Genomic DNA, 10,983 nt, shown 5'->3' on the forward strand with positions numbered 1-10,983 from the left:
GCGAGGGAATTAAGTTTTGTAGCAAATTAAATAGGTTAAATAACTATAGAGATGGAATTGACAACGAAATTTAAATTTCATCGTTAATGGCAGATTTTCTTGTAGTGAATTATATGATGAGAAATAGTAAATGATATGATTTAATTGATAAAATTTTGAAATTGTAACAAATCAAACATTAAATGCATAGAAGATCTCAATATCTATAAATATTTGGTATACTTAACTAGAAAATAAATTATAAATATATGAAAAATTAACATTATATGTTTTTCCAACACTTAAATTCGTAATCAAAAGAGATAAAGTAAGAAAACTTTACCTCAATCAAAACGCATTTGCTGTGGAGCGTCGACAAAGCGACGATGGCAGCGTTGCAGCAAATGACAACGGTGCTGGTGATAGCAGCGATAACAACCTAGATGGTAACAACATCAATGTATGACAAAGAATTTGAAGGTAAAATTAAGATTAGGAAAGAATAATAAGGGGATTATGAGAGGAAGAAGACCACAAGAGAGAAAAAAGGAGAGGAGATTAGGAGGAGGAAGGGAGAGGGGGAAAAAGTACGGGCAATGGGAGAGAAAAAAATATTGAGAGAGAAAAAAAAGGTTTGGGTTCTTGTTTGTTTTAATTGAACATTTTATGAAAAAATCTTGAATTTTTTAGATTTTATAACTAAATCCTTTTTTAAAAAAAATCACTATATTAATTTTTTCTCCCAAAATTTTAGAGGGGGGAGAAACACTAAAAAAATAAAAAACTTAAAAACGCGTTTTTTAAGAAATTGAAATCATCCCCATTTTATTTATTATTAAAATAATATCTCATTCTATATTTTTATTTTCAAAAAATATATGTACTTTCTAAAGTGTTGTAATATGTATGAGATCATAACTGATAATAACTACGGTACATTTTGCCCGATGTATATTTATAAGATTTTTTTTTTCTAAATAAGATGTATAGTCATAGAATACTTTCTAGGATACTCGTTATTTATATTTTTTTGATTTATCTTGAAAATCAATGAAAAATTTATATGAATCAATTGCCTCGTTATTACTTCTTTGATATTTTTTTATAGTATGGACATTCCATATCAATATTATATTACATTAGTTATAATTTATTTATTAATATTATATAATTTGCACACTCGTTCAATGTACATTCATAGAGGACTCTTACATGTATGTCTGGACGTTCGAGTGCACCCTTAAGCATCTCGATTCTCAAAAATCGATTCTCAAAAGTGAATCAAGACGTCAAAACTTATGAAAGTCATCTAGAAATATGGGTCAAACGGATGTGCAGACTAATATATATATATATATATATATATATATATATATATATATAATTTTATAATAACTATATGGTTTTATAGTTCTATAATATTATCGAAAATAAAAAAAATTGAAAATAAAAAAATTGAGATGGAATATAGTATTATTTGATAATCATTTTAAAAAAACTATCTCTTTAAGCATACAAACAAAATAGGACACCTATTTTTATATTTTACCCAAAGAAAAAAAAGAGGCAATAGCTAACAAATTCGTTAAGTCTAACAGTTAAAATCATGCATTTCTAGTACATACCAATCATGAGCACCTGGCATTAAAGCTATAGACAACATCCATCCAACTCTAGTTTATTCATGCAATAATTCTTCGCCAAATACACAATACTAAATCTTCTTATTTTGAGGGATATCTCGGAGAGTTCGATTCGCCAAATATGAAGCTCTATACAATCGGTGGAAAGAAGATTGACACTCGGCATTTTTTGCAGGGAAATATACAAACATCTCTCTCTATGTCGATTGAGGATCTCTTACTACCTAGGCCTTTCCCTCAGTGCTCGGTGAAGCCTGTGAAGAAAAATAACTCTTCAGAGCTTCTGTATTATAATAAGTAACAATTTTATTTAACTATAGTCGCGATCTATTTGATACTAACACCAATTGAAGTGACGAAGTTGCAGACTGCACATTTCACTGATCTTGCTCCATACTGATACATGAGCAACATATGGCAGTTCCCACAATTCACATGAGCTACCTGATTTGCTGTCACCAAGCATTTTTTGCTATGATATTTAAGATGGCTGATTCTAAGCTCAAAGAACGGCAGACATATCCTAATTATGTATCTCATATTGCTTACCTTCCAGAGCCAAATTGACTGTGTGACAACAAGAGCACTGGACACTACTGGCTCCCCTTATATACATCAACAGAGTGTGGCAACCTCCACAAATCAGCTGTGCCATTTCTGTTCCTGCATAGAAATTAAATCCTCTAAATTCAATTCAAAGTTGGTAAAAGATTCGCTAAAGAAAAGTTACCGAGAGGTGGAACGGTGGTTGTCACTGCACTGCAAACAGCACAACATACTGACGTCGCCCCTACTGGATAGAGAAGCAGATTTCGGCAGCCCGAACAAACAAGTTGGCTCTGAGCACCTGAACACCCAAAAATGAGATTTCAGAAACTCTAAATGTCTGAAAACCTTCCTAGCAAAACTTGTTCAGATCATAAGAGCACAGAAATCGTCACTAATTTTGATTTCCCGTTTCTAGTAGTCAAATTCCAAACGATCGTGCATGCATATTCAGACAAGTTCAGATTGCAGGGGCAAAAAGGTACCACTTGAGGGTGGTGCAGTAGGAAGTGGCGAGGGATAAGGAGCGAGAGGGACTGGCATTGCCGAATTGCTCGCCAAAGGTTTAACTTCAAGCAGAGAACTGAACCCCCCAATCAGCTAATCTTTAAACTTCTGAAAGAGGAGGAAATAGAAAAATACAAAGATAAGGAAGAGAATAGTTGAATCACACTGTAGGTTCCCTTATCTATCTGTATGCTTTTTTTTTTCCAAGTGCGGTGACAAGTCGGGAGAGATACCGATGTGGTGGTGGGAGTGGGTGAGACTGAGCATTCTGGCGACTGATGGTGAGAAATCGAGATCATGGCGCTGCCTTTTCGTCGCTCCTGCCGCTTGTAGTACGAGAAGGCACTGATTGCCTCTTGATGACCTTTGCGCTTTGCGGTGCCCAGCGCCATGCGCGTGAGCTTCCCGCGTCGACGAGCTTGTGGTGGAGGAACCTCCGCGTGAACCAGGCGATCACTTTCACACGCCGCTTAATTATCTTTAACTGGGGCATTCAATTAGCAGACAAAACTAACGAGATGAGTCGTGAGAGGATCAGCTTGTAATCGTAGGCCACAACCGCATTCAATTAATTCCTTCCCTGATCTCTAAACTTGATGGCGATTTTATGAATCGGGTTGAGGGTGATGCGAGATTTAATTATAAATAAACGGATAAAAACACCATCCTCCCAATCGAGTACCAAATTTTGATTCACGTCAAAAGGGAAATGATAGAGGACAAATGCGTAACCTCCTTTGCCATGTGTTTCCACGATATCTTCTGTCGATAAACCAAATAATCTCAGACGCAGACGTAAACTTGTTTTTTTGTGTGTTTGGGAGGCTCAAGTCTTTCTCAGTATTGACCATGATTCACAAGAAATACAGAAAGGCGATAATCCGTGCTAATTAATGGCACAAAACAAATGTGCATTCAATCAAGTAGCTGTGTTTGTGACCCGGGCTATAGTGCAGCGATAAAGTCTCAAAGACATTTTTAGTTACGGTGCAGCGATAAAGTCTCAGACATTTTTAGTTACGGTGTTCTGTAGAGTATTTTTATCTGGTGGAATGATAAAAGAAATTTAGGGGAGGTTTGAGTAAATGATGGGAATGATTATGAGTATGATAGTGAGTGGAATTTTATTTTTTTATTCTTAAACTCATCAACCAGACATCCTCTTAAGTCAAATTGAAGTAGTCGTTCCTAATGCTAAGTAAAAGAGATCTATGTTTGTGATTATTTCTTGGACTGTAAAAAGTGATTTAGAAGGTCTATGTTTGTGACTAAGTCGAGGTGGAAAGTTGGAAAGATATATATTTTTTAATCTAGTTATTCAATCCGTAAAATTTAAAGCCAGAGTAACGAAAGTCCCTTTCCATCTCTTAACCATCCCACCTTAGTCTCGGGGGCAACTGGGAAAGATATTTGATCCATCAATTTATGGGTTTTGTCACAGAGCGCATTGGATTTATATGCTTGAGTCAGCGTCAAATTAATGACCTGGTCTGTTTTCATGTCCACAAACTCACGTGTAAATGATAAAAGGTCGCTTTTTAACTTTTATCTGGGAATAGAAAGTATCTGAAATTGTCTTTCTTGTTATTATTTTTATATCCATGGTATTCATTTTACTTGCAGGATTAACCAAGTCCAGTGCTAAAGTTTTTGTTATGTTAGGTTTTTATAAAATAGTTTTATTTTTATTTTTGTATTTTGAATGTAATTGTGAAAAATCAATTAATCATAGCAAGAAAAGATAACATCAACCGGTTAGATGTTTTTTTGCTAACCCATTATTCAACTCGTTAATTAGTCCAAAGGTGATAAATTTTTTCATAGGTCATCAAGTAAATCAAGAAACGCAAGCATCTCATTGTTTAGCCAACGTTTCAAATTTTCCATCCATTAGGAAAAGCATTAGGATGCATTTGATAGAGGATTATTATTAATAATTTTGATTATCCATTTAAGGTTATCAATAAAAATTCTATTTGATTTATGTAATCGATGATTTCTAAATAATGTTCCATGCAACCCGGAATCGAAAAACTGAGATTTTTTTTTATTTCGGGGTTAACGAATTTTTTTACTCAAAATATTCTCGAATAAGAGAAAAATATAATAAAAAAGAAAAATATAAAAAATAAATATTTTTTAAAATAAAAAATATAAAAAAACATTTAAAAATTTAAAGAATAGATAAATATAAAAAATAGGAAAAATATATATAAAAATAGAAAAATGTAAAAAATAAAAAATAATTAAAAAACGTAAAAAATTTAAAAAATTTAAAAAACATAAAAAAATAGAAAATAAAAAAAATAAAAAATAAAAATAAAAAAAGTAAAAAAAATAAAAAACTTTAAAAAATTAAAAAAAAATAAAAAACCAAAAAAAAATTAAAAAAATAAAAAATGAAAAGAAATAAAAAATTTAAAAAAACACACATAAAAATAAAGAAAAATGTGAAAAAGAAAAAAATAAAAAAAACGTAAAGTTTAAAAGATATATATGGTTGGTTTTATAACTAAGGGCAGTATAATAAAATATTAAATTAGATTATTTATTAAAACTTTCAAACAAACAAATTTTTATTGCATTATAACCAAAAACTTTAGTTATATTTTATTCCTCGTAATCTTGATCTAGTTATATTTTATTCCTCGTAATCTTGACTATATGATTACTTGATAGTCACAACTAAAATTATACATGATAACTTAAACCAATCACATCGTTAAAGGAAATTATCCTGCAATGCATTATAACTTAAGCTTGAATCATAAATACTTGAGAATTAATTGAGGCCAACTGATTAGATGTTGACTCTCACTGCCAAGGTGGCTAGGCTAGTTCGCTAAGATTAAAAATAAAAATGAAACCGTATTAATGAGGTAGTATAAGCATACTTTATGTTCAATTATAATCAATCTTATTGATTCCACATATTGAGACTAATATAATAGAACATCAGGCCTGATTGTTTCAGCATGCATGCAGGCACTGTTGTTGGTCGGCCAAAGCATCACTCTTACATCATTTTACCACTAAAATTACGTCTATGTTTTTTTTGTCCATTCTATGGACACCCAACATTTCTCAGACCACCTATGTGAAAGTAACAAGACTCAGATCATGAAGCTTTCCGCTCGTTCCTTTTCTCATACACGTGCTCTCGGTCCAAGGAGAAACTCGCTACTTGTAAGCCTCATTCCCCGAAGCAAAAATTTATCGACATGGAAATGCTTATGTTGAAGAGTGCACATGGCAGAATTTATTGCATAGAGAATCGGATGTATTAGAGCTGCAGATTACGATAGATAAAAAGTTAGCTCTGCGTGCTGTCAGCAGCATCAGTAGTGCAGGCTTCAGTAGCTGATCCATGTATTTGCTTCACTGGTATTCTAACACGCTTTCCTTTGAAATATCGATATTCCCATGTCGGCGGTGGATACTTTTTGTTCAACTTATCGTACTTGTCCACCATACCTAACTTCTGAAAGACATCGCCAAGCATGCTTACAATTGACTGATCTGGTCTGATGCCCAACTCTTCCATGTCAGCAAAAACCTAAGGACAGAAACAACATTGTGGCGCTGTAAAAATAGAATGTCGGACCAGTAAATAGGCAACAAAGGATAAAGGAATTTTCAAACCATCAGACTAAGCCACTCTGACACTGGTCCTACTGTTTTAGAAGATTCAAAGAATCGAGAGAAAATTTCAACCAGATTTGGCCGATCTTCCTCAGTTTTGGTTGTCTCTTAACTGACTGATCAAGATTGACCGGTTTTGTCAGCTCTTCTAAATTTGAAGTTCAACTCAGGCCAAACTCAAGACAACAAAGTCTTTATTTTTGTGATGAAGACTTTTAACTTTTGCATATAAGCAGAGAACTTAGATCAAGACCCTACGAGGAAAAATATTAGCAAGGGACTTTGTATGGGTTATTGTGTACAGTGGACCTGTTCAGATGTGCTGAACGAATGAAGTTTCTCTGCATGACTAATTCATATAAGATGACCATACATGATAAGGGATAGGGCTACGCTAATATCCATACTACAATAATTGAAAATTTAGCTAAACAGCTAAACATATTCTTTTCATAAAGATGTTGACCCCTGTTCTAGACAGACAAACAATCACTCCCAACCCCAAAAGTAGAGAAAGGGTTTCAGATGCACCATGTTGCTAACTCAAACAGGTGACTTGCACTCACGAACAATGAGAGATGTAAAAAAAACGAGTTAATAAAAGTTGATGAACAGGCAGAAAGCATGCCAGGAATAAAAAGGAGTGAAGGGATTCAAATATTAACTATCAAATACCTCGAACATCTTTTCGTGCATGCCTTTCCTGTAGTATAATGTTATCATTTTCATAAAGAAAATACGAGGCAAATTCTCCAAATTTTCATTAAATATTTTCATCCATAGTTCTTCTGCCTCTTCAAGACGTCCATCCTCAGCTAAAGCATTTAATAATGTGTAATACGTGCCCATGGTCTTTCCTTGACCTTTGCTGAACATCCACTTGATCACCTGTAGAATTAAAATTCATTTTTAACAGGATGAAGATTGGGACTCCACAATAATGAAATATTGCCATACTACCTGAATTATTCTTTTCCATTCCTTTTCAAACTCAAGTGTCTTCAATGCCTTCTTCACCAGTACCAGGGGAAATTCCAACTCCCAGGCGACAAATGAATCAAGAGCACCATAAACTTCCTCTTTTACATTTGATAAACCTTTTATCTACAGGGTATCAAAATCCTGAATCAAGTAAATGGTAATAAACAAGACATACCTACCAATCCAAGGTAATAAACAGTGCATGCCTACTAATGAAGTTCAGGAAATAAAAAGGAAATATGAACTATGAAGGTTTATTTGACCATAAAGAGATTGTTTAAGAAAATCACATATGTTGATATGTTAAAATATACTATATTGTACACCAAGGATACTTTCCAAAATTAAGCTTTATTTTCTAAAATATGGGCAACACAAGATATAGTGATTTGATTGCATAAGTTATTCCAAAAGTCTGCAAAGACCCACAAGTAATCGACAAGCAAAACCAAGAAATACAATTTTTAAATGCCCACAGGCTGCAAGAATACTCATCAGTCATCAATATAATCATAACGAATATTCATCGATATGCTCTAGAGGATGACTGAAAACATGAGTCTTCCATGGACAATTATTTTTTAAAAATTATTCATATAGACCAAAATAGCAATAATGATCAAAGAATAATTATGTAAAAATATAGAAAGGGTCCTTGTTGTACATTTGAATAAATTCTAAGCATACTACAATTTTATGGTTCACCTATTGATTAATGATCATAACTATTAAAAAAAAAAAAGAATCTTACACATCCAACAAGCTTTTGAGACTTGGAAATTGTCCCAATTCTCTTTCTAGTTTTCCACACACGAGGAAATCTGGGTCTCGGGCCTCTAGCTTCACAAACCTGGCATGCATGAAGATATGTAATTGCATAATTGAATTACAAGTGGCATTGACAGTACTACTAAAGTGGCACATGAAAAACTAAAAAAAGGTAAACCGATTGTTTACTTTTCAAATCATTATGAAGATTCTTTGCTGCATGACAACCATGGCACTATGCTAGTACTAACTTTTATTGAAGAGTGTGAAGGAAAAAGTTACAGATAATGGAGGTTATAAGGAGGCTTTGTTATCTAAATGAGTTGGTATAAAAAAAGACAGAAGATAGAAATTGCAGGCATGGTCTAGGAGATTCAGAAAAGCTACAACTCATACATTACTTGTTATAATGCTCTGTTCTTTTGATCATGGTATATTGGAGCACACTCTTTTGTCGTAAAAGAGAGTATGGTCAACTAGATTCCAAAATAAAACCATATATCTCCTTTCTATAATAAAATGGGCACTTTTGGAGTTCTCCCTACTAGTTGTATGTATTGTTCCATTTAACTTCCGTTTGTTGCCCATTACACACCCTCACGTTGAATGCACAACACTCTCCACCCTCTATAGTTTGCCTCCTAGATCATCACTCAAACTGGATCTAGAATCTCAACATGCATGAAGGAAATAGTGAAGAGGTTGAATTCTAAGATTTCAACCATCATTAATGTTGATCTTGACAATTAAGTGGTTAAGGAGAAGCACCAATTCAGTCCTTGACAGCATAGGGATAGCCACTTTTTCCTGCTATATCAATCAATCAGTCACTTCAAGTTATCATCCCCCACTTTTGGCAACAATTGTTAGTGGCAATGACCCTATGTAAGTAAGTGCAGCTTTTGATCAAGGAGCCGGGGCTTTTAATAACAATAATGATTTTTTACTTTTCAAGTGGCGAACACCAATGGTATCAAGTTGGTGCACAAATCAGTCGGGCTTCCACTACCTCAAGCACTTCAACCGGTTATTGCTCATCTCCAGTGAGGTTGAAACTCCCCAAGGACAACAATGTCATTCCAATTTGCTGCCTTCTTCTTTACAGCAACTCTAGGTCTCAGACAAGCATGCACTCAATAAGTAATTCCAATTTGCTTCAATTTTTTTGAATGCACATGGCTTATTGAGTGAATCATTGTTTTGAGACTCAGAATCATTGGTAAAGAAGGCAGCATTCACAGTGAATTTTAACATCCCTAATATGAGCACGACCAAACTAAAGAGCTTGAGGAAGTAGAAGGTTGGTCAATTTGAGCACCAACTCAATGCTTGCTCTGTGCTCACCACCAGAAATGTCAAAATAATTGCCATGACCACTTCTTGAACTGGCCGCATTGGAGCATCCCAGCCTCTTGTACAACACTGCCACAGGTTTATTGTCCACCCAAGATTATTGCTGGAAGGAAGTGGATGATAACCTAAGCAAGTGCTTGATTCCAAGATTCAATGCATACAGGGAAAAACCTATAATCAGCAGTTGATCTAGAAGGGTAAATAGCAGGTGAACTGCTTGGCTATAGGATTGACATCGACAACGTTGAAAACTGTAAAGTCTGGCCTCTTCACTACTTCCTCCATGCACGTCTAGACTGAATCTAAAAGGAGACAAATATTAAGGAGCGGGAGCAGATATTGTGAGCTTTCTACCGTGTAATGGGAAGTTTTCAAGCAACAAAGGGGATTAATTGTTTCCACCTATTAACTGAGACTACAATTTCAGCGTGGAGCTGAAGTTGGACGGGTAACCACAAAGAGCCTAAAGGGCGTCTATTTTACTATAGAAAAGAGAGATAAGGTCTTGCCTTGGATCTAGTTGTCCATACAAGAGAACTCAGTTGGATGCATAACAAGGGATAAATTTAAACATTCTAGATGAAACTCGCTAAAGCAGCACAAACAAAGCGATTTCATGATGGGCAAAGGTAAATCAACCAACGGGAGATGAAACATAGAAGGAATGCTATCCAATAAAGTAACCTAGGGAAGGCTTGCAAATCACAAAATCAAACAAAGGCAACGAAAAGGAACCAAATTACAGACTATCACCAAGAATAAAACTATAGGTAGACGGCAAGAAATTTTCTTTCAGAAAAAAAAAAAGAAACTAGAAATGAAAAAATCGCGTCGATTGACTGGCTGCGCCAAGCATAACAAGCAACAATAAAATGATTACAGAGGATGAAGTCAAACAACATAGCCAGCGAAGTAGATCCACTCACAATAAGCTTCAGATTCAAGGAAGCCACGGCATCCCGCTTGTGTTGGACCAGGCGGGACACAGTGGCCTCATCTGCCGGAACGAGGAACTTCTTCCTATGGATCGATTGGCGCAGGTCGCCTGTTAATGGGCGAAGAAAAGGAAAGAGAGGAGAAGTAGAAGAAAGATCAGGGCGGAGCGACGATGCAGGCGGAAGCGTAAGCGAAGCCATGGTGTTCGCCCGGAATGGGAAGATAGAATGGTATTTGCTGTCTGGAATTCTAGAACCCTGTACAGAGTATCACCCAGTCACCACTACAAAACGTGTCAATGAAGTGTGTAAATTTATTACGATCATTTGCGTGAAAAAAAAAAATATCTGAGAATAGTATGGATTTTTGAAATGTGATATTTATTTTCTATTTTAGGCCTGAAAAGGTATTACTCGTTTAAAATTTAAAATCAATATTATATAATATTAATTTTTGAAATACAATAGCACGTATTGTTGAAAAAATTACCATAGCATTTTAATTTATTTAAGTCGATCATAATTTTTTCAAATAAAAATCCAATATATTAGTCAGTTTACTTGAATTTTAAAAAAAATGTCGATTTGAGTTGAAAATAATCGAACTTGATGGCTCAAAAATAAATAAG

The 10,983-nt window shown here is 34.5% G+C and overlaps 2 protein-coding genes across 3 annotated transcripts; both read right to left on the reverse strand.

Moving 5' to 3' along the window:
• Nucleotides 1-1,549: 1,549 nt before the first annotated feature.
• Nucleotides 1,550-3,239, reverse strand: LOC122021626 (protein LSD1-like). 2 transcript variants are annotated; one of them, XM_042579776.1, is made up of 6 exons: nucleotides 2,909-3,239; nucleotides 2,654-2,783; nucleotides 2,353-2,469; nucleotides 2,172-2,279; nucleotides 1,965-2,074; nucleotides 1,550-1,876 (listed from the first exon to the last, which is right to left on the reverse strand). In XM_042579776.1, the coding sequence occupies exons 2-6, from the start codon at nucleotides 2,709-2,711 to the stop codon at nucleotides 1,847-1,849; spliced, it is 423 nt and encodes a 140-aa protein (XP_042435710.1). In that variant the 5' UTR covers nucleotides 2,712-2,783; nucleotides 2,909-3,239; the 3' UTR covers nucleotides 1,550-1,846. The 2 variants fall into 2 exon arrangements, with proteins under 2 accessions (XP_042435710.1, XP_042435702.1); XM_042579768.1 differs by having other exon boundaries at nucleotides 2,172-2,285; nucleotides 2,909-3,227.
• A 2,316-nt stretch (nucleotides 3,240-5,555) lies between these two features.
• Nucleotides 5,556-10,640, reverse strand: LOC122021609 (pentatricopeptide repeat-containing protein At4g21190-like). Its single transcript, XM_042579747.1, has 5 exons — nucleotides 10,346-10,640; nucleotides 8,050-8,148; nucleotides 7,278-7,421; nucleotides 6,993-7,205; nucleotides 5,556-6,231 (listed from the first exon to the last, which is right to left on the reverse strand). The coding sequence occupies exons 1-5, from the start codon at nucleotides 10,553-10,555 to the stop codon at nucleotides 5,989-5,991; spliced, it is 909 nt and encodes a 302-aa protein (XP_042435681.1). The 5' UTR covers nucleotides 10,556-10,640; the 3' UTR covers nucleotides 5,556-5,988.
• Nucleotides 10,641-10,983: the final 343 nt, after the last annotated feature.

This window comes from Zingiber officinale, chromosome 1A (genome assembly GCF_018446385.1).
Source record: "Zingiber officinale cultivar Zhangliang chromosome 1A, Zo_v1.1, whole genome shotgun sequence".
Lineage (NCBI taxonomy): Eukaryota > Viridiplantae > Streptophyta > Magnoliopsida > Zingiberales > Zingiberaceae > Zingiber > Zingiber officinale.

Coding starts and splice junctions, on each gene's coding strand:
- LOC122021626 (XM_042579768.1), bottom strand. CDS start 2,711: ATGCCAGTCCCTCTCGCTCCTTATCCCTCGCCACTTCCTACTGCACCA. Junction 2,286..2,352: donor AACCACCGTTCCACCTCTCG/GTAACTTTTCTT, acceptor ATTTCTATGCAG/GAACAGAAATGGCACAGCTG. Junction 2,075..2,171: donor AGTCAATTTGGCTCTGGAAG/GTAAGCAATATG, acceptor GCTTGGTGACAG/CAAATCAGGTAGCTCATGTG.
- LOC122021609 (XM_042579747.1), bottom strand. CDS start 10,555: ATGGCTTCGCTTACGCTTCCGCCTGCATCGTCGCTCCGCCCTGATCTT. Junction 7,422..8,049: donor CTCAAAAGCTTGTTGGATGT/GTAAGATTCTTT, acceptor GATACCCTGTAG/ATAAAAGGTTTATCAAATGT. Junction 6,232..6,992: donor TGCACGAAAAGATGTTCGAG/GTATTTGATAGT, acceptor TTCTGTCCTTAG/GTTTTTGCTGACATGGAAGA.